The sequence below is a fragment of the Cydia strobilella genome, chromosome 13 (genome assembly GCF_947568885.1).
Source record: "Cydia strobilella chromosome 13, ilCydStro3.1, whole genome shotgun sequence".
Classification (NCBI taxonomy): Eukaryota; Metazoa; Arthropoda; class Insecta; order Lepidoptera; family Tortricidae; genus Cydia; species Cydia strobilella.
In genome coordinates, this window is record NC_086053.1 from 3,741,802 (window position 1) to 3,764,636 (window position 22,835).

The following is a 22,835-nucleotide window of genomic DNA, read 5'->3' on the forward strand; positions in this document are numbered from 1 at the left end:
CTTTTGACGGAAAACGCAGCAGGAAAAGACCCACAAAAAGATGGTCCGACGATCTGGTTAAGGTAGCTGGGAGCCGATGGATGAGAGCGGCGCAAGACCGGTCGTAGAGATTTTTGGGGGAGGCCTATAGTGGTGCAGCAGTGGACGTCTTTCGGCTGAAATGATGATGATGATACTTTTGACGCGTAGTCTAATGAGCTACGTTGGATGCTGACTGTACATTGCAGATCTTTGCTTAAAATTAGGGCACGTTTTTTCCGCGACTAGGAAGCGAGAGTGCCATCTGTTGATAGCGACACAAAGCGGCGTTATCCGCGCTATCGCGCACGCGCCGCAAACATCCCTTATCGCGCGATAACGCACAAAAAACAGAAGGACAGATGTGCAGATTCTATGCGGCTTTGTCTTGGTGTCATTAGTTACGGAATACGGATGGTTACGGATTACTATTTTTATTGTACACGGGAGTAAGTAAATCCACTTACGCCTGCACAATTGCACAAAGACCTTTTTGTTTTTAATATATACCTAAGCTTTTATGTGGCGAAGAGTCACCATACTAATAGTAACTCTGCACATATATTACTGTGAAAAAGTGTGGGAGTGCATTTGGATTGCAAGTTTCCTTAAAAAATGTGTTTATTTTAATGAAAGTAGGTACTTACGTCTTTTTTAGTATAGGCCGGTTATTGATAATAGTTATAATGTATTTCAGAAATTATTTTTATGACAATTTAATATACTCATCGATTACTAGGTTGGTACTTGGTATGAATTAATTATGGTTACCTTATATGTATTTTCATTCGTAGTACCGTTTAATAGCTTGCCAGGGGATCTATCTTTGCCAGGGGTAAACCAATACTAGCAATTGTAGACAAGTCTTTCGCCGATCGTTGGTGGTATTAAAATGACAGCTGTTGTCACAAATGTTAAATTATCGCAGCGAATGTGTCTAATCGACCCCAACTGAATTGCCTGCCAATCATGTTTACAATGAGGGTGAATCGAAGGGTAGGTTAGCGGCATATTGCGGGGTTAAAACTAGAAATTATAATGACTTTAATTAATACCATTAACTTTACAGTTGCTTTACAAAAAAAAACGGTTCTCATTAACATTAATTAGCAGGACAAAAATGATAAAACATTAACTTGAAAGTGCCATCTAGCGGCGAGTAGAAATGTAAAATTTAGTCCACTATTACAAAATAGATGGCGCTTTAATCAAAATCATCACTGCTTGACATCGGGCTCCTATCCAACGCTAGATGTCGCTAAAATTAATAATTAGCTAAGCGTCTAGTCAAACACGTTCGGAATAAAAAAAGTTTTAAGAAAAAATAAAAGGCGGGAACTGGAAGTATCTTGAGTCGAGTGTCTCGTTACTTGTTGTTGCTTTTCAGTTTAGGATATAATTATATTTCTATTTCGTTATTTTAGCGTGTAAGTAATAGACATTTATTTATTGTTACAAACTTATTTATTAGCAATTGGAACCTTACAAGCTAGAAAGGTACAATCAAATTATGCAGTCCATTTGAGGCACCTCGTATCTAAATGAGTGCCTAGACATCTGACCGAGCAATATCGCGCCCCGCACGGAATGCAAGTATAGTTCGATAGGAAACCACACACAGCACAGAAGTGGCGGTCAGGAAATCTGCAAATTAAATTAATTATATAAATACACGACAGATATCACTGTGTAAAATAGAACCGGTGGTACACGCTTATACCATTATTAACACTCTTGTTTATGTATTTTCATATCAGATTGTCGTTGTTTTAGTATATTTATCTATGGATCGGAAATTAAGCAACCCATCTTTAATGATGTTGTTGAATAATGATGTTTTGTAAAACAGTTATATTAAATGCCAGTGATATTTGTGAACTTACTTAGATGGAGATGCTTGTGCAGACAAATAATTAGGAGGTTCGGGTCTAAAGTTAGCATCTTCCTCAACCAACTGAGCAAAAGATTTCCTAAACCTCATCTTATAATAATCTGCACTCCTCGCCTTCTTCCCTTTTCTGGTCGGTTTTTCATTGGAATCAGCAAACTTGGGTATTTTTTTTGACATAACCAGATCAGCGTGTGGGTCCTCATGGAAGTTGTCTTGCTCAAGAGCTTCCACTGCCTTTCTGGCTCTGCGCTTCCTTGTAACATCATCGAGAACCCTGCTTTTGACACCATCTTTTACTCTACCAGACTCTCTTGCTGCCATTTTGAATTCTAGATACAATAAAATTAGATGCCTTTATCATGTACTGGAATGCTCAACTGATCCATCAGATCATCAACCCTTGCTTGTAAGGTTTCTACAATGTCTGCCGATATGAACAGATGTGTCTCGTCCAGGTCTTGAAGGATAAACTTTCTGCCGAGGGCCAGGGTCTCGTCGAGGTGGAGTAAGAATTGTTTCATAGCCGGGTCACTGGAACAAGTGAAATGTCTAAGAAAAGGGGACTTAGTGCTGAAGAGAAGAGGACTAAGATGTTGGAGATATTTCATAATAGCAAGGATTTCTTTCAGTTGAAGGTATTTTTATATACTTAATAAAATTAGATATTAATTACCATTGTGAATACTTTTCATTCTGTGAAAACTTTATACAACGTGAGTTAGTAGTACAATGGTCACTATGAATGGCCTTGTTTTATCCACTAACGCCACTTGCACCATCCCACTAACCCGGGGCTAAGTGGTTAAACCGTTAACCCAGTGTCAAATTGTACTGGTAACCATGGTAACTCCAAGTTTTACCGGTTAACCCCGGGTGAGCGGAATGGTGCAAGTGGTGCTTAGAAACAAAACTATACCACCAACAAGTAAATTTTAAATATTTTTAGAAATAATAAACAAGTTATAAGAAAATTTATATAGAAAATTATTTATAGTTTAATTAAAAGCATAATGGTTTTAACAATTTTGATTATTGATCATATTTATTTTAGGAGTTGGAAAAAATAGCACCGAAAGAGAAAGGTATCACCATGCAGTCAGTAAAAGAGGTGGTGCAGAGTTTGGTTGATGACCATTTGGTGGACTCAGAGAAGATAGGAACTTCCATTTACTTTTGGTCTTTCCCGAGGTATTGCACTTTATAAAAAAATTGTCTTAATAATTTTATAAAGCAATACATAGGTAATTATTCACTTGTAAAATGGGACTTAACTGCACAGTAGGGAAAACCAATCTTAAATTGGTATACTACCCTTATGTTCTTGGATAAAAAATAGAAGTGTTTGTAACTGGTTCCTGTCCGTCACCGGTGCCACTATGTTATCTTGGAGACAGGACATTTTTAATGTATTTATCTGTGTTTTCAGCAAAGTCAAAAATGCCAAGAAAAGAAAACTCAATGAGATGCAGAATGAACATGCAGAATGTACAAAAAAACTGAAAAAGACTGAAGAGGCCATAGCAAGTGAATCTGTGAGTATTTGAAAGATAAAAAATATCATAATTAAATTGACTTAAAACATTTTAAAAGATCTAACAATTAGCTATGTCAATGTCTATATTTTTTTAAGTGCATTTGTTTCTACTAAGTCCTTTTATTTACTTAAATTTTTTTTAAACCCAATTCAAACTACAAATGTCATGTATAAATATAGTTAATATTTTGTTTATTAAAGTTTACTGCCGTGTACTCATAAATTTGCTCCAATTCATAGATTGGTCGTGAAGCAACTGAAGAAAGAACAGACATATTGAAATCTTTAGAAGAGATAAAAAAACAAGAAGAGGCTTTAAAGAAACAATTGCAGAAGTATAGAGACTCAGATCCTGAGTACATAGCTCAATTAAAGACTGAAATTGAGGTTAGAGATACATACATGATGAGGTAAAATTTGCTAAAAAGTCGGATGTTCAGTAACTAAGTGCATTTTTATGTTCAGGATTTAAAGACTGCGGCCAACCGATGGACAGAGAACATTTACATTCTGAAATCCTACATGAAGAATACATTTCAGTGTGAAAACGAAGTCATCGATCAGATGTTCAACATTCCTCAGGATTTGGATTACATCGAATAGTTATTTGTTAATGTTATGTTACCTAAATATTTGCTTTGCCAATCAATCTCGAGTAAGGTTATGATTATAAAAAGAATACCAACCATTCCACGAGCACACCTTTCATAACATTCACCATTGTTAATAAATAAATTCCATAATACGCAAAAACCAGATATGTCGATTGTTTTACTTCTATTGAGTAGAATTATTGCAGAAAATAGTACGTAATGATAGCGTCGACTCCGGACATGAATGTCGAACCAGTTCAGTTCAGTTTTTGGTTCTTATGGCATCTGTCCATTGGGACAATTTTGCCCTGCACTGTCAATGTCTGTTCCTATCTACGCTAGAACCATGGATAGCTAGAACTCTCACCAAGTTGGGCCAAGTGGATTGTACTTAGAAGTTAGAACTATAGTATAGAGTATACATATAGTTGGTCAAGCAAATCTTCAATTTTTTAACATGCAGATACGTCTGCGAGCGATACTCCAAATTTTATATTAAAGGAAAAAATGGAAAAAGTTACACTTCCGGCAGGATTTGAACACGCAACCTCCGGAAGTGTAACTTTTTTTCCTTTAATATAAAATTTCAAGCAAATCTTGTCAGTAAGTAAGAACAAAAAAACTACACTCATCACAGCATGACTCTCTCCGTCCACGCCCGAAATGAGACCGTCCCTTGACAAACTATAGCATAATAGATTGTACTTTTTCTAGTTTTATCTCGTCTTAAGGTCCCTCCACACTCGTGCGCGAATCGCGGCACGAAGCCGCGAACACGAGTGTGGAGTCTAGTTCGATAATCAGCGAAATAGTCTCCACACTCGCGTTCGCGGCTTGCGCCGCGTAGTTTGGAGCGCGAGCTTTATGGTGTTGGCAGGGTGTTGGTCAAAGAATATAATAATATATGTATGTTGGTGATTGCAGTGAGTGATTGATTAATACAGTTTGTCAAAATACTGTCTCATTTCAAACATAGACAGAGAGAATTATACTATCTTTGTCTTATACTAGTACTAGCACCCAAAAGAAAAGGATGAGTATAGTTTTTTTTGTTCTTATTTACTGACAATTTGGTTTGACCAACTATAAATTTTAATGTGCGGTGTAAAGCACGTCAGTGTCTGCTTTTGCTTTTGGCGTAAATTGGAATTTTGGCTACTGTCAAGTACTGTCATCTGTGATCTGTGACGCACTCGTTTTGTCGTTTGGTTATAATAGTAATTGGTTAGGTTTTATATGGGTTTTATATTGTAATAACAAGGTTTATGTTCTTAAATTCAAAGCTATTATAGCTTAACTTAAATCGTCAACTATTTACAGAATACAGTTTTGCACGTCATCGTACTACTATACGTCGACGTAGGTTGCACTTAAATATTCGTCAATGTTAGTGAATCGTGACGGTCAACGTTTTGTGTATTCTCCATGAATCTAGTATTTATTAGTATTCTCAAATGGAAAAGTCCCGTCGAGACTTGGCTGGGATAACTAACGGTATGGTGTCTGTAGAGGCTCCGTTTATCAAGCAGGAGCCTGAGGACGAGAATAATGGGGGCTCGTGCGGTGTGAGCGGGACGCATGATGTATTTACTGACGTTGGTGAGTGGTATTTTTATTTACAAAGGCTATTGTTCGTTGCTATGTGTCTGGATACAGATTTGAGAATTCTGCCAAGCTCCGTTCAGGGCCTTTTGAAATATCAACAATTATATCCTGTAATCTATGAATTTGTTATTCACACTACTCGTAATAATAATAAAAAATGTGGTATTTTTTTTCTCTTTATTTTGGCACAAACAGTCATTTACAAGCCTTTGCTTGCAATGTATGTAAGTTCAGGTCATATCAAGCTAAATTAGACCCATTTTCCATTATTTGATTGAACAGAAACTTCACCTACAATTTGGGTAACTAATCAAAATTATGGTACCAGCAAGCTGATCTATGGACTCTGGAGGTGGCCATAGGTACTGTGATAAAACAACACCACTTAGTTGTGTTTAGGTCTGTTAGAATTGTCTCAACGAGTATCAGTTTCCTGAGCTATAAAAACTTGTATCATTAACAAATTTTTTGACAAAAAACTTGTTATATCTTAGCTTACTTGTCCAATCTACTAGGTACCAACTCTGTCTATCTGTCTCATCTGTCAGCTCCCATAGTACAATCAAATTTCACTTATATAACAACATGAAACTTATCATCATGATAACACATTCATGCCAAATTTCATGTTACTTTTAGCATGTCATTTTACAAAAAGAGTGTGACTTTGATACAGGGGCATCTTTTTGGCAGTGGCTTCTTGTGGATCTAACCCCTTTATGGGTCCAATTTAAATACATGATTAAAGCTTCATCGCCTCCTCAGTCCCAAAAAAATTTGCATAACAAAAAATACAAAAAGATAATGTTATAGGCAGTGGCAGATTTGCAGTCTTTGCCGCCCTAGGCCTCAGGCCCTGTAGCCGCCCCTTTCTCAGCACCCATCATATTGAGTACATTTGTGGTATTTTCTATAAAAAGGCACCTTATTGTCGATGGCGCTTACGCCATTATTAACGATGCTCCGATATAAATACAATGCCGCGCGAAGCTGTGCAGCGTAACCGCCATCGACAATAAGGTCCCTTTTTATAGAAAATGCCCTTTTTGAGTTATTTCTTATTATCATCAGCAAGTTTTTTGTCACCCGTTCCTACTGGGCCTTAGGGCAAGTCCGCCGCTGTTTATAGGTTGGTCTTTTTGGCCATTTATAATGTAATTAAGTGAATAATTAAAAATTTATTAATATTGTCCTTCGCTGTCTGAAACAGGGAATCCTAGTTCAGGCTTTTGTAAACCACTTATCTCTAATAACAATTCTTAGTCTTTAAGAGCAACCACTGTAAAATACTTTTTTCAATAAATTATTCGTATTTGTATACATGATTCAAGCCTCATTACCAATAAAAAAAAAAAAAAAACAAAATGATGATGTTATAGGATGGTCATTTTTGTCATATTTAAGCGGTTAATTAATGACTTAATTATTTCAGTGCCTGTTAAAGAAGAGTTGAGCGCTGAAGACCATGTGAAAGAGGAGCCTGCTTGCTCAGACAGTCCGGACCCGAGTGCCACACTGTATGAGGACCACCATGTTAAGGATGAGCTTGTGCTGGGCCCTGAGCTTTTTCACCAACCTCATGTATCGTTGCTTCCATGTCAGTTCAATATTTATAAATATTATCCTAGTAATAGTGCAGTTTTTTTCCAAAGGGTAAAAGCGGGACCCTATTACTGAGACTCCTGTACTGAGGCTGTATCTCATGAACCGTGATAGCTAGACAGTTGAAATTTTCATTGATGATATATTTCTGTTGCCGCTGTAACAACAAATACTAAAAAGTAACGGAACCCTCGGTGGGCGAGCCCGACTCGCACTTGTCCGGTTTTTTTATTTATAGTTCACTAGCTTTTATCCACAACTTCATCTGCATAGATTAGTATTCCATATAAGTAAATCTTTTTCCATCTGAAATTCCAAAAGAGATTCTAGTAAAATGGTCCTTATTGCAGATAAAGCATAAGGACCCTTCTCTGATGGAAAGCCACAATTTTTTTACATTAATAACATAACAAAAGCACCTGTCATTCACAAACTAAAGGTAAATGCATTGTGTAGTAACATCAGCTGGGTAGATATTTTACAAACCATAAAATATATTGTCTTGCAGCAGTTGAAGCGGGTTCCGCGCAGTCGCTGAGCTGCACTGTCAGGCTGGAGCGCCTGCTGGTTGACGCGGAGCGCCGCACTTGCCGGGTCGGGCGCCGCAACTACAAGCTTCACACCAAGCAACCAAATACTAAGTATGAATGCAATGATTGCGGCAAAAGTTTCAAATATCTCGCAGTTTTGAAGAAACACATACACACTCATTCTTTAACTCCACTAGATTCCCGCAAGAATGCCGAGTCAGACAGAAAAAGAAAGATTAAATGTGACTACTGTGACATCAACCTTAAGAAATCAGACTTACGAGCTCATGAGGGCATACCTACTAGTGAAAAACTTTACAAATGTAAGAATTGCGATTATCAGTGTATTCGCAAAGCACACTTGCAAAAACATCAGAAGATACACATTGGTGAAAAGCCATTTAAATGTTCCGAGTGTAATTTTGCGTGCCGTTTGAAAGTCAACCTAGGACGTCACCAAAGGATACATACTGGGAAGAAGCCCCTAGAATACAGTCAAAAAACTAATCCACTTAGTCACAAGAAAATAGTGAAAATAAACACTAGGGTGAAGACATTTCAATGTAGCTATTGTAACTACACATCTGTATATAAAATGAAATTAAAAAAACATGAGATGATACACGGAGATGGGAAACCTTTTAAATGTGACAAGCTATTTAAATGTGGCTATTGTGATTATAAATGTACTCGAAAACATAATTTATTACGTCATCAACGGACACATACTGGCGAGAAGCCTTATGGATGTAGATATTGCGTTTTCAAATGCAACCATAGCACCACGTTAAAAAGCCACGAGATGGCACACACGGATAAAAAGCCTTTTGAATGTAGGTATTGTGATTACACATGCAGGAGGAAACAACACTTACGAAGTCACGAAAAAGTACACACTATGGAAAAGCCATTTAAATGTAGCTATTGCGACTTCAAATGTGGACATAAAGGAAGTTTAAAAAGACATGAGATGATACACAAGGATGAAAAGCCTTTTGAATGTAGATATTGTGATTACAAATGCAGGACGAAACAATACTTACAAAGTCACGAAAAAGTACACACTATGGAAAAGGCACTTAAATGTAGCTATTGCGACTTCAAATGTGGACATAAAGGAAGTTTAAAAAGACATGAGATGATACACAAGGATGAAAAGCCTTTTGAATGTAGATATTGTGATTACAAATGCAGGACGAAACAATACTTACAAAGTCACGAAAAAGTACACACTATGGAAAAGGCACTTAAATGTAGCTATTGCGATTTCAAATGTGTATATAAAGGAACTATGAAAAGACATGAACAGATTCACGGGGATGCGAAACCTCTTAAATTTCTCAACCAGAAGACACACACAGGTGAAAATATATTTAAAACTAGCTATTGTGATTACAAATTGGATAAAAGAAGTATAAAAATACAGGACATAGTACACAGGGATTCCAAGCCTTTTAAATGTAGTGAATGTGATTACAAGAGTACACGAAAAAATGTTTTCCGAAAACACCAAATGACACACATTAATAACTGGTTTCATAAATGTGACTATTGTGATTATACGTGTCGTAAGGCATGTAATTTACGCCGTCACCAAATGATACACACCGGCGAGAACCCCTTTGGATGTAAACACTGTGATTTCAAATGCAATCAGAAAACAGTCTTAATTAATCACGAGAAAATACACACTGGGGAAAAACCATTCAAATGCAGCTATTGTGATTTCAGATGCAGCGTTAAAACAAACTTACGTAATCACGAAAAAGTACACACTAGGAAAAAGCCATATCAATGTAGCGATTGCGATTTCAAGTGCATACTGAAATCATATTTACGACTACACCAAGTGATACACACGGGTGATAAACCTTTTAAATGTAGTCAATGTACTTTTGAATGCTCCAGGAACTGTAATTTGAGGAGACATGAGTTGATTCACAATGAAAAAAAGGGCTTTAAGTGTGGTAACTGCGAGTACGAGTGTAGACAGAAGGCAGCCTTACGCAGACATCAACAGGCCTACGGTGGACGCTGTTATCGGCGTGACAAAGCAGATGTTGCTTTATAACACGGCGCGAGGGAAAGAAGCTGTACTTTTTGGCAACGCTAAAAAAATGGGCGCTTTATCATTATTACGCGATAGCGTTCATTATACGCCAACATTGTTCTTGTAGGTCCCTTATCTCTCGAATTAAATTTATGTACATTTATATCTATCTATCTATTAAGCCCTTTTATTCTGAGTTAGAGTATGTCTCGTAGCTCAGTGTGCCGCTTGGCAAAGGCCTCCTCTAGATCTTTCCATTGAGGTCAGGAGGAGGATTTATATCACATGGAACTTTTTCCCGTTAATCTCTCGATTGTTAGTTGAATAGGGTCAAAATTCTTTTCTTTGTCTTGTTTCTGACCACTCTGTTACGGTTCTTTTTGTCTTTTATCAAATAAATAAAAAAACTGTGCTATTGCATGTTTTTCTAGCTGTGGATTTTATTTCTCTTGAGAAAAATTTAATACTAAATTTCACCCCATATAAAAAGCTCCACTTCGTCACATTTTTTTAAGGACAAAACACAAGACAACGAAAATAATTTTGACCCAATTACATTATTTGCATTAGACATACTGTAGGTAAGTAATAGAAGTTATTCCTAACTAGATAAAACAATACAAAAAATCACATTTTCCTAGCTTTTAAAACTTTTTATAAGATAGTAAAAAATTAGGAGACATATTGTTGTCTTATTAACTTGGCCTTTTCAACAAGGTCCACCATCTTCGGCACTGATATTTGTTAAACTCGTATTTGTTAATGCCATCTCCTTAGAATTTTTATGGTCTACTAGCAGTTCTTTATGCTCAAAAATATTTTTGCCACATCTATCACATCCACTAGGTGAATCAGATGGACTTTCAATATTGTGTTCTAGTGCGCACTGTTCCATTTTGTAACATAGTAAGCGTATTGTCTCCACTTTATTTAACCAATATGCATATTTCACTGAAACATATTTTTACTATGGTTCCCTTTTTTCCAATATGTACTTATTTGCTTGCATAAATTATTTACACATCTTTCTGAACCAGTAAAATCTATGTTCTCGGTATTCTCAAAGTAAGACTTAAGAATTTGAAACATGTGGCGTTTTCGATCTGCATCTATAGCGCGGGGAAGAGAGTGCCAAATATTGAAGAAGTGCATCCTAGAAAAGGAACATTCAATATAAGTACCTAAAAATAATACAAACAATGCATTAAAATATTTGGCACATTTACATGCATTTACTAAACCAGGGTATATGGGTTATCATTTCCTTTCAGCATGGATTCAGAACTTGATTTTACTAAAACTTATTAAATAGTATGTTAAAATATCATGAAGTTTTTTTATAATCAAAGTTCCAAACTTGTGTAAGGGCCGATACAGACACTCGCGTTTGCGGCTCCTCGCCGCGATTCGCGCACGAGTGTGGAGGGCGCTTTTGGATTTTTTTGTCCACCGCCACAACTAACGCGAGTGTCGAAGTTCAAGTAGGTACCCGGGACACTGGGTCACCGATGACCTGTCGGACACGGCCACGGATTCTACTTCGTTGGTCGGACAACGTTGACGTGGAGAGGGAGCGTCGGATATTGGCGGTCCGGAGCAACATGTTGGCGCACGGGTTTGCAAGGTGTACCACAGAAGTGAAGACCACACTTTTAGGTCATAATTTAATATTTTCCATTGTTGTAACTTCAAAATTCAATAATTACCTATTTCATTGTTTTTATTATTCAATGACATAGGTACTTTGAATTTATGAATTTACAAATTATTGAATTTGGAGACTTAAATTTTAATTTTCTAATTAATTAACATAATAATTAGCTAATTTGGAATTTCTATGTCTATTTTATTCATAGACATACCTAGCATTACATAGATGAGCTATACGCGTGCGCCCGTGAGGGACAAAACATACGCAATATACCGCCTACAAATTCTCTGCTTTGCCCGAAGGTTGACTGGTAGAGAATGCCTCATAGCATTAAGTCCGCCTTTTGTACGATTGTATTTTCTTTTGTGCAATAAAGATTAAACAAATAAATATGATTGGTCGAGTAGATTTGTAGGTAACCTATAGAGGAAAACATCCGGGGACATAGACCTATAGGCAACTTGGTTAAAAATTATTTTCGTTGTCTTGTTTTTTTGTCCCCAAAAAATGTGACGGAGTGGAGCTTTTTGTATGGGATAAAATTTAGTTTTTAATTTTCTCAAGAGAATTATAATCTACAGCTAGAAAGACATGCAATAGCACTCGACTTTTTTTGTTTATTAGATAAAAGACAAAAATAGAAGCGTGACAGAGTGGTCAGAAACACGACAACGAAAAGAATTTTGAGCCAACTACCTGTACGAAAGCATTTTTGCCCAATAAGCTGAAATGGAGACCTTCGCTGACGTTCTGTCAATAAATAACTTTTAGTCAATACATTAGAATCAGAAATAATTATGTACCTACGCTGAATCGATAACAGTAGTAACAGTACAACCCTTGCCTAATTAATACCTAAAATTAACAATGCCTTGTTACCGGAAACACGCATACATATTTCCGGACGAGTCGGATAACTCGATGTTATGTCAGTAATAAATAAAGCTAGCTATCATAATAGGTCGGATATGAGGATAGGGGTGACAAAGTTTCAGGAAATGGATGTTGCGGTGCTGTTAATCTAAAGATCTCTCTCTATTTGAGCATCGCCTCCGATTTTAGTGCTTTACACATAAGACATTAAGTAAGTGACAAATAATGCTAAATATTATATTATACATATATCCTTTTGAATGCCTTTTCAAAATCGTTAACAGATTTTTAAGGAACAATAAGATAATAACAAATACACAGTCATCAAGCCTTTAATCATGGCCACGTCTACGCGAAATCTGCATGCACGCCAAGTGCTACGTATACACCGTGTTTTTTTTGATATCCGTTAATTTTAAGGGGAGATTCTTCAGGTTAAGTAAAGTTAATTTCTCTAAGAAACTAGTGTTTTAACTCTTACGGTTTTTGAGATATTCAATAAATAAATTTAATTGCTGAACCTGTGTAAAAGATTCTTCATTGCCTCCAAATTTTATTTATTTTTTAAGTTTCGTCAGTAAAGCGTTTTCCATTGATAGCTATTCACTACAAGAAGGTTACTGAGGTGAGTTAGTTTGACGATTCCGACATTACCTACTTTTCTTTCATTATGTGTCACTTAATGTCATAATGTAACAACATTTTACATCTCAGCGGAAAATGCCACGATATAATTATCCTCCTGGAGAGGTTCGCGATATACATTTTGTTTACGGCTTATGCAACGGCAATGCTGCTGAAGCGGCCAGAGAATACAGACGCCGATACCCCGATCGACGAACCCCGGACCCATTCACGTTTATTAACGTGAGTATTGTTCGTTTTCATCTTCTTATTGCTAAGATATTTTTTGCAGTAGTGCCAATAGTATTCTAATTATTATTGTTATCGTTGCAGCTGCATAGACGTCTAGGTGAACGAGGTCTACCACCGATACCTCATGAACGGGATATAAACTTAAACCTAGAAGATGAGATAGGCATTATGAATACTATCATTGAAGACCCCACCCTATCTACAAGGCGGGTGGGGCGTATATTCAACGTATCTCACAACAAAGTATGGGATTTGTGGAAACGGTATGGCCTACATCCGTACCATGTTCGAAAGGTGCAGGGTCTTTTGCCGCACGATAGCATTTCACGTCTTGCATTTTGCCAACGGACAAACGAACTTTTAGTTCAAGATCCTCAGCTTATCAGCAAAACATTGTGGATGGATGAGGCGCAATTCACAAGGGCGGGAATTGTGAACTCTAAAAATATTCATTACTGGGCCGATTTTAACCCAAAAATTGCCCGTGAATCATCTTTCCAACACGAGTTTTCGGTGAACATGTGGGCGGGGATACTTAACAATCAGCTAATTGGTCCTGTCGAAATTCCAGCTAGGCTGAACGGTGATAATTACTTGAATTTTTTACAGGGCCTTCACCTATTAGATTATTTTGAAGATTTGCCGTTGGAAACATTGCGTACACATTGGTTACAGCATGATGGAGCACCCGCACACTTCGCACTTACTGTACGCCAGTATTTGAATCAAAATTTTCCCGGGCGTTGGATAGGGCGTGGCAGTCCAACACTTGCTTGGCCTGCCAGGTCTCCCGACCTAACGCCCCTAGATTTTTATGTGTGGGGCACTTTAAAAGATCGAGTTCATTCAAAATCTCTTGCAACTCGAGAAATCTTACTGCAGAGAATTCAAGAAGAAGCCGATGACATGCGTGCCACTGACGTTAATTTAAATCGTCAAATACGAACGCGATTAAATGTCTGTTCAGAGCAAGGAGGCGGTCATTTTGAAAATCTTTTACATTAAACTACAGTGCTTCTATTTTCTTAATGTCCCTCGGCAGTCCTCATATTTCCGAACTCAAGCGATAGCTAATCGACACTAACAAAGTAGAAGCACTGTAATTACATAACTACATCAGTCATCAGCTATTTCTTGAATATAATATTTCCTTCGGTTACCGCGATTAGTACTCTTTTAACCGTGTTACTTTAGCTGTAAGTTTTCCTAATAAATAAAATAAAATAAATAAATAATAAATAAATAAATGAAACACTAAAAAGTTTAAAACGGACTAAATCGCGTGCATTGGCTACATCCACAGGGTAGAATGAAGACTCATTCTGTTTTCATTCTACTCTGTTACATTACAATTGCTGTAAAACTTGGGGATGTAGTCAATACACCTACATGACTTAGTCCGTTTTAAAGCACTAATTTTAATAACTTTTTTTCTATTCTTTGGGGATTTCTCACAGATTGCAATAGTTTTGCAGTATTTCCAACGGCAAATTAGATAATATTGTTGTCACGAATAGGTCTAAATAAAATTAAGGTGTCAAGCATCGTCGGCAAAAGTCTGCAGTCTGCCAACATGTCTCTGGTAAGCCTAAGTTCAATTAAGTTTGATAAACCTCTCGTCCTCGCCAAGGAGAAGCCAAACATTCCCAGGATGCTGCGTGAGGCTATTGAAATAAAGAAAGTTTCTAATTTCGGTAACACCAGCTTGGGATCCTGTATTCTCATCAAGGATCAAGCACGACACAGGACTGGAAGACCTTAATGTCGACTTTGTTTAAAAAAAATTAAAACATCAGTTTTAATGTTTTAAAACATTGTTTATCAAAACAATGACGTTGCGTTGTTTTATCACAGAGTTCCTATGGCCAACTCCATTCTCCGTCATTAGATCAGCTCGATGGTAGAATAACGTTGCGTTGTTACCCAACTTACATAAGTATGTGAAGTTTTATCTGCATCTAAATTATTTGATTTGTGCCTCACCCATCCACAATATTTCGTTGATATTAAGCTCTTTAATAAGATCTTGACCTAAGAGATGTATTGCCCTTTGCCAAAATGCAATTCTTAAAAAGTTTCGACAAAAGACCCTGAACCTTCCGAAAATGGTACGGAAGTAGTTCTAACACAGAATAACTAATTATAAATTAGATTAACTAAAACTTGTAAAATAAAAATAGTTTAGATACAAAATGACTTGTCTGAAATTTAGGATTTGTTATTTTTGTTAAAAGATTTGTTATTATTTTTAGATGATTAAATTGATTGTTCAAATTATAAGCCACTTTTATTTTGAAATCAGAAAGCCTGTTTAGTATTTAAACCCCAAACGCATAGATAGACGAAGCACTACCGATTGTAGGTATGTACTACATTTAGCACACGTTTAACGTACCTACTAGTGCCTATGACACCGAAGTGCCCAAACGGCTGATGCAATTTATTTTGTTTGAAGGGTCACATAATATTCTTACACACAGTTTTCTTAGCTCTGATAAGGAGGCATTTCGTTCAGTTGTTTGAAGATAATAAATTGGTTTCTATTTCATGATGGGATGTGAATGCTACCGTTTTATACTGAGTAACTGTGTAATATTGCAAGTTTGTAGTGTAAAATTGTGTTTTAAGGTACAAAAGGTTTACATGTGCATTTTAATTGTAATTGAGTCATTCCACATGAAAACGTCTGAAATTCGTCATTGTGTGTAGCCGCGTGGTCAAGGATTTTAATGAAAAAAGTGAGGGTGTACTATGAGACATGTTTTAACAACAAACACCGTTGTTGTTTATTTTTTAAATATCTACTTTTTTCCATCAGCACAAATCGGAAGATCGAAGTGCTGTCATTTTCCTAGTCCCACAGACTATGATGAAACTTTGCTTAGAAAATGTGTATAAAAATAGTGTTTTTTAAATATTATGGTTTAATAAACACAGTATCCATTATGCATTTATCCATTATTTGCCCGTATGGTGCCGGGTAAGAATAGCACCACCCCCCCTCTCTTTCCGTGGGTGTAGTAAAAGGCGACTTAAGGAAAATCCGGTGGATGGGCAGCAGCGTCCTCCGAGAACTACCTCTATCAAACTGCGGTCGCCAACCCGCCTGCCAAGCGTGGCGACTACGGCAATCCCCCCTACGGTACTTGGGGGAGGCCTATGTCCAGCAGTGGACGTCTATCGGCTGAGATGATGATGATGATTATTATTATTATAATATTTTACTCCAACACTTCTGCGTAAATTACCGAATCACTAAAAATCGTAAAGAAAAATACATTTTTGATCGAATCAAATTGAAACCCTGACTTTGTATTGGACCTAGGAATTACACCTATTAATCATTCGAAAATACGCACTTTGTTGCCAAGCGGACCCCCGGCTTCCATGTCTGAGCCGTGGCAAAAATGCCGGGACAACGCGAGAAGGCGTAAATATGCACTTTTGAATAAATCTTAATGGGTCTACTTTGAACCAACAAAAATCAATGTTTATACGTAATTTTTTTTAAAAGTATTATTAAATGATAGATTCTTATTTTTGCTAAGTTACGAGATACGAAATTTAAAAAAGTTACGAGATACGAAATCGGAGAGTCTCGTCTGACACGCCGTGGGAGACGGACGCACGTTTGGGAGCCCTTTTGTTCTTTCCCGGTTGTAAAATCCCAGAAAAAACAATAGAGCCCGCGTTAACGCCACATGCGACAACTGGCCGACCGTCGGTTCAAGTTCCTTTACGCGACCTAAACACCTAAACACAGATTCGGTTTCTCGGGTCGCTGTTCATAAATATCCCTAATAGTGAAATGCGGTCAAATAATATCTATGTGTATCCATGAGTGAATTGAGTCAAGTGCGTGTGGCCCTTGTCTGCGCCATGTATCAGCTCGGCGGCGCCTGCGGCCCATCACTGAGGCGCGGTACTGCTGCCGGCTCCGCCTACACGACGGACAAATTGGTGAGATCGGTCCTTGATACGTTTCTTAGCCCCAGTATTAACATCCCAAGATATTCCATTGTTAGTCGAGCCAAAACTACAACAGTCCCCCGAATAGTAGATACCATCCTACCATCTACGAGACAGCGTTGTCTGATAGCGTGATTATATTGTATTAAATAGGTATCGAAACGATCGCAGTTCTCATTGTCTATCTCAGTTAAATACCTAGCTTCATCTAACTCTGTAGTGACACCTTAATGGTTCGTGTTCGTCTTAATTAGGTCATTAGACAGATATTTGAACTTGGTTTTATTGGATTAAATACCTACTAACTTGCATCTAGCTTCGCCTAGCCTATAGCTTCAGCCATCTGGGGCTCAGACGTCGCCTGGGGTGCGTTGAATTATAGGAAACGACTTTTAGAGCTCTACAACAGAGGCCGAGTCGTAGACAAAAACAATGCACTTCCCTTAAACACATCTGTTGACCAAATAACCATAAAAAAGACCGACAGATTGCACAATTGGTCCAACGGGTTTTTTTTGTTAGCATACCCGGACATTAGTGATTTGTTTATTACAGTGTCAGTGTCTTTGTGTTTTTTATTTGTGCAAAAACATAACTACCGATGACAGTGTTTGGTTTGGTGCATAAGTATGGATAATATTTGTAGTGCTGTTTTTACCAGCTTAAAACTACTATGTTGAAACTGACTATTTCTTAGTGTTGACGTAGACGACACGAGCGAATAATCTTACGAGATATAATAAATCAGTCAGGAGAAAAGAATGCCGCGGGCAAACACAAGGTCCATGAGCAGTTATTTATATGATATTAAATTTTAGCAATTAATTACTTACGGGTTTTAGTAGTGTCTATTGACGGTGTTGGTGTATTTTATATTACCTAATAAATATTTATTGTGTCATTTGTGTCTGGTGATACTGAGGTGCCGGGACTCGTGCCAGTGTTGCTTGTTAAGTGCTATTAATTTTGTGTGCCATCATCATCAGCGACCAAAGTAATACTATTTATTACGAGGCGACAAGAGATTACTCGCAAAATCGCAACCCCAAGATGTCAGGCGTCGGCGGGCAACACACGACTTTTCGGCAAAGCGAACTATTGTGGCAGCCAACACAGGACAGGATAGACCCGACAGATGCGGATTACCGACGAAATTGACAGCCTAGTGCGCGCGTAGCACATGCGTGGTCGAGCCCGACGTGGTATAAGCATATGGGTGGAAGAGACTCAGGATAAACTTAAGGGCCCTACAAGTGAAGGCCGTATAATGATAATAATATGAAGATACTACTCTGTCTTTTCGAAAGCACTCATTAACGCAATGCAGGCCTTTTGAAGAAAAGTCACTTACGAAAGCTATCAAGGGGCCTCGATTGCTGCTGACTACGAGCCTGACGAGAGCGAGAGACGATTAACCTTCGAACAATGAACTCAACTTAATCGCAGTCACCATCCCTTCGTATTTATTTTTATCATTTTTACCATTTTTATCTTCCCTAAACTGGGCACGATGCTGGTATTCGGTCTGGTTCTTCAACTCCCGTCAACTCCTATCCTCGACTGCAACAGCCCCACACTCCTCACCTGTATTATTGGCTCACCGGTGTCTCGGGCAGGAGGGTCAGTTGAGCATGCCGGGGCGGCAGATGAAGGGAGGTGTATACGAGTAGGCCCGAATACACGTCCTGCCTCGGAACAGGTTTGTCTGGACGGAGGTCGTTAGCGTACCGTAGCATACGCCTCTAACCGACGGCCTGGATCGTACCAGCACGTGCATTTGAGCAAGCTCGACGAGCCTCTCCGTCTCTCCCTCCCTTGTGTGACCAACGCTTCTGCGTCCTTGCAGCAGAACTGCTGGCTGGTGTAGTCACTAAACGGAAACGGAAACGGAGTTACGAGATACGAAATCGTATCGTAGTAGTAGGTACTTAGAAAAGGTGTCTAAAACCCTTAAAACTGGACGTAAATATGTATTTTTTAGTTAAATGAAAAGCATCGGCAAACGCATTATAATAAGGCATATTATAATATCTCGTTTTATTCTTAGGTACTTCTACGTTTCGTAACGAAACAGTCATCGGTTAAATAGCAAAATCTGAATTCTAGTCCGAAAACTAAGAAAATATGTCTACCTAAATACCTAGTCATTATGAAAACGATAGTTAGTAAGCTACAATAAAAAATAAAATCATTTTTAGCGGAAGTTTCTAAGCAGAGTTTGAACCTAACTAGGTTAGGTAGGTCTGTCGGCTGACATGATGATGATGATGATGAAGTTCAAACTCTGCTTAGAAGCTTTCGATGAAAATGATGTTGTTAGTAGTAAGAAAATTACACCATTTCAATGTTTCAATGAGTGCCAATCGAACACAAAGTATTAAAAAAATCCCATGGGCTTAGTGATTTCATACCCCAAAGTATACCCCAGGCTTTTAGACGTTTTTATAGGACCCCATTAATTATAAATGTAATATGTAAATCTTCTTCGAAGTTTTAACCACAAAAGGTTTTAAAATCTAAATGTAAAGAAAAAAAAAGAAAAATCAAGTTAGTTGTTGGGATTTGAACCTGAAACCTCACACTCAATAAGCAAACCATCTACCACTAAGCTGTGTTTTGGCATGTGCTGTCGTAAATAAAATTCAAGCTTTGTCATATTTGACACTAACTTTTACTTAACTCTAAAGGACCTTTTACAATGCAGTATTCATTTATTTTGTATGAAAAAGCAAAAAAAAATATTTTTATTCGAATTTTACAAAAAGCGATATACCAGGTAGCTTCTATTAATGTATCAAGCAACGTGTCGAACTTAACGGAAATCAAAAAAAACACGGTGTATAGTAATTACGTAAAGTATGGCGCGGCAATACATTTGTCACTGCTAAGCTGCTGCTACATGGATAAATGTGGTTCTTTGTAGAGGTTTTTATGAAAATGACTATTACTTATTATTACCTACCAATTATTACTTTACTCTTTGGACTATAATGACTATTGTCATAAGTCATGTGTCAGTGCGTTTGAGAATATTTATCGTAAGATTGTTACCTATTTATTGGTCTTTTCGTTCCGTGTTGCGTGTTTGAGCGGAGAAAGATATGTGTTTCTCGGAACTTATACTTATATCAAATGGTTGCGAAATCTCCATACATCTTCGAAGAAAAGCGAATACTGTTGAAATGTGAAGTATCTAATCCCAAGGGTTCCTAGTAGCACAGTGGAAACTTCCCACGCACTAAACAGTATGTAAGAGAGGCCTACGTCCATCAGTCAAGTGGGACGAATATTGATATGGTGATGATATTGGTTGTGTAAATTGTAATGTTATGGACACGTTTTTCCTTCAATCTGACGTTGCGCTGCAAGATGCTACGACTAATTCCCGTAAGTGTTTATATACTTTATCAAAGAATAGATAAATTTCATAAATGCAACAGGCGTCGTCATTTTTTTTTGTTTAAATTAAATAACCGTCACGAATCGTACCTGCGCTCAAACGTCCCCATAACGCTAGCAGCGTTACCGCGCTGAATGGCCAACGAGATCTGTTGGACCAGGTACGATCCGGACCGAGGGTCGCACCCCCTGTCCCTCAGCCGCCGACCCAAATCCCTCACAGTCCCTGACCTCCACAGCCCAAGGTCCCGCAGTCTTGACTGCAACTGGCACAAATTATTAGACCCAACTCGAGTCCAACTCACATACTTATCTACATACGAAAAAATTAAATTGTGCGTTTTTTTTTACGAACAGGTATCAGACATTTGAGAGGAAGATGGTGTTTGAGCGGTCGGAGGCTGAGGTGTCGGGTTTGTGGTTTGAGGGGTCGGAGTCGGGAGTCACAAATAAATGGAATTTGATGAAATTTGGAACACAGATAAACCTTTTACTCAAGTGGGGACACGACGCGGTATCAGTAACATTATACTTCGGAGTTCGGGTACATAGTCAAACGCCTGTAGGCTGTTAGGCAAACACAATTGCAGGGTGGAATCACGATTTAGTAGGTTGACTTTCAAACAAATTAATTTTGAAGCTACGCCCTTATAGCCGGGGAGGCGACAATGCTAAATGTGTAGTAACTCGAGCGTCGTAGAGACCTTTTGGATTCGAAATATTAGATGATAGGAAGAAAAACAGTTATACATTATATTTTGTTTTTTAGCGAGCAGGAAACCGTGTACAAAACAAAAAAAACACCATGTGGAGTTACTCAAGCGCGTCAGACATTGGTTCCTTGTTGTGTCAGTCGCGCAACATGTTTCTGATAACAAGACATAGGCAGGGTGGTCATACGGAAGGATAGGAAATTTGGAAAAAAATAATTTACTCGTGCTCGTCAGATATTCAGACCCTATGGACCCTACAAAAGTGTCTATTTCAATAATCTGACGATTTCAGCGATCCGTAAGTAAGTGGCAGACACAAACTTGCAAAAAAAACCGTCATCTTGAAATACTCGAGCGTGTCAGATTATTATACAGACAAGTTCAGATTCAAGTCCCAGTTATGTAAAACCACAGAATAAGTAATAGTATTATCATACAGAACGGCCACGCACCGCCCCGCCCCGATTCCACTCCGCGACAGCAAATTGACGATGACGGCCGTTTGCCGGCCGCTCAGTAGGTACTATTTTTTTAAGCAACGCACACAATGACGCATGCCGCGTGTACAGACTTGCCGTTCACACATAGAAACGCAAGTGATTTTTGATGTTTTTTTTTTTTTTTTTTTTTTTATACCACGTCGGTGGCAATCAAGCATACGGCCCGCCTGATGGTAAGCAGTTACCGTAGCCTATGAACGCCTGCAACACCAGAGATATTACACGCGCGTTGCCGACCCTTTAAAAACCTGTACACTCCTTTTTTGAAGAACCCCATACTGTAGCCCCTCGGGAAAACCTCGGCAGGGAGCTCATTCCACAGCCGAAGCGTACGCGGGAGGAAATTCCTCTTAAACCGCACAGTACGCGACCATTTAGGTGCTAGGGTGTGAGGATGAACACCCTGCCGATGGCGAGCGGTGCGGTGATAGAAAGCGGCCGTTGGCATCATGTCAAACAATTCTTCAGAGCACAGCCCATTGTACAAGCGGTAGAACACACACAACTGTACTGTATAGCCAACTATTTATTAATCTGTGGTATAGCGTGTTCGCCCTGTGGTAAAACCATAATCTGACAAGAATGTGGAGCAGTATCCTTATTTGACGATAAGAATAAAATATTTTTATTTTTCAAGGTAAGTAATTTAAAAAAAAACTTGTATGTATTTATTTTATTTGTAAACTTTTTTGTGCCCAAAAAAGTGAGCAGAATACCGCTGTATAAGTAGATGTCCGAAATGAGGCTGCTCGGATAGAACTGGCTTTTTTAAGCTCAAATCATAATACTATGTTTGATGTCGGGGCCCGGGGGCTGGGCTGCAATACTATTATGCAATAGCGTTCTGGATGCTGCTCCTCTGTCAGACTCCGCCATGGCGCTACTGCAGCTTGTACGAAAGGCTATTGTTAATAGAATAAGTTAATTGTAAGAACATAAATAAATCATATCATATCATATCATTGTATTGTTGTTTGTTTTCTACATGTTCACCTCGGTGACAAGCTTTTAAAGAGAAAAATATGGATGGT

The 22,835-nt window shown here is 38.1% G+C and overlaps 4 protein-coding genes across 4 annotated transcripts; 2 read left to right on the plus strand and 2 right to left on the minus strand.

The window, feature by feature from the left end:
* Positions 1-1,459: 1,459 nt before the first annotated feature.
* LOC134746514 (zinc finger HIT domain-containing protein 1) lies at positions 1,460-2,230 on the minus strand. Its single transcript, XM_063680927.1, has 2 exons — positions 1,902-2,230; positions 1,460-1,662 (listed from the first exon to the last, which is right to left on the minus strand). Exons 1-2 carry the CDS (start codon positions 2,228-2,230, stop codon positions 1,527-1,529), a joined length of 465 nt encoding a protein of 154 aa, XP_063536997.1. The 3' UTR covers positions 1,460-1,526.
* A 23-nt stretch (positions 2,231-2,253) lies between these two features.
* On the minus strand, positions 2,254-4,287 carry LOC134746517 (general transcription factor IIH subunit 5). Its single transcript, XM_063680931.1, has 2 exons — positions 4,130-4,287; positions 2,254-2,440 (listed from the first exon to the last, which is right to left on the minus strand). Exons 1-2 carry the CDS (start codon positions 4,162-4,164, stop codon positions 2,254-2,256), a joined length of 222 nt encoding a protein of 73 aa, XP_063537001.1. The 5' UTR covers positions 4,165-4,287.
* LOC134746513 (meiotic nuclear division protein 1 homolog) lies at positions 2,455-4,130 on the plus strand. The gene is made up of 4 exons (XM_063680926.1): positions 2,455-2,544; positions 2,961-3,097; positions 3,336-3,441; positions 3,684-4,130. Exons 1-4 carry the CDS (start codon positions 2,455-2,457, stop codon positions 3,855-3,857), a joined length of 507 nt encoding a protein of 168 aa, XP_063536996.1. The 3' UTR covers positions 3,858-4,130.
* Positions 4,288-5,219: 932 nt separating the features above from the next.
* Positions 5,220-11,156, plus strand: LOC134746467 (oocyte zinc finger protein XlCOF6-like). Its single transcript, XM_063680865.1, has 3 exons — positions 5,220-5,635; positions 7,074-7,238; positions 7,752-11,156. Exons 1-3 carry the CDS (start codon positions 5,491-5,493, stop codon positions 9,842-9,844), a joined length of 2,403 nt encoding a protein of 800 aa, XP_063536935.1. The 5' UTR covers positions 5,220-5,490; the 3' UTR covers positions 9,845-11,156.
* The last annotated feature ends 11,679 nt before the right edge of the window (positions 11,157-22,835 follow it).

Bases quoted from the DNA above. Each gene is read 5' to 3' on its own strand.
- LOC134746514 (XM_063680927.1), bottom strand. From the start codon at position 2,230: ATGGCAGCAAGAGAGTCTGGTAGAGTAAAAGATGGTGTCAAAAGCAGG. The intron at 1,663-1,901 runs GTAAGTTCACAA...TTTAATTTGCAG, and splicing joins GCACAAGCATCTCCATCTAA to ATTTCCTGACCGCCACTTCT.
- LOC134746513 (XM_063680926.1), top strand. From the start codon at position 2,455: ATGTCTAAGAAAAGGGGACTTAGTGCTGAAGAGAAGAGGACTAAGATG. The intron at 2,545-2,960 runs GTATTTTTATAT...TATTTATTTTAG, and splicing joins AGGATTTCTTTCAGTTGAAG to GAGTTGGAAAAAATAGCACC. The intron at 3,098-3,335 runs GTATTGCACTTT...CTGTGTTTTCAG, and splicing joins TACTTTTGGTCTTTCCCGAG to CAAAGTCAAAAATGCCAAGA.
- LOC134746517 (XM_063680931.1), bottom strand. From the start codon at position 4,164: ATGGTGAATGTTATGAAAGGTGTGCTCGTGGAATG. The intron at 2,441-4,129 runs GTTGGTATTCTT...CACTTGTTCCAG, and splicing joins AAAGGTGTGCTCGTGGAATG to TGACCCGGCTATGAAACAAT.
- LOC134746467 (XM_063680865.1), top strand. From the start codon at position 5,491: ATGGAAAAGTCCCGTCGAGACTTGGCTGGGATAACTAACGGTATGGTG. The intron at 5,636-7,073 runs GTGAGTGGTATT...TAATTATTTCAG, and splicing joins TGATGTATTTACTGACGTTG to TGCCTGTTAAAGAAGAGTTG. The intron at 7,239-7,751 runs GTCAGTTCAATA...ATTGTCTTGCAG, and splicing joins TCATGTATCGTTGCTTCCAT to CAGTTGAAGCGGGTTCCGCG.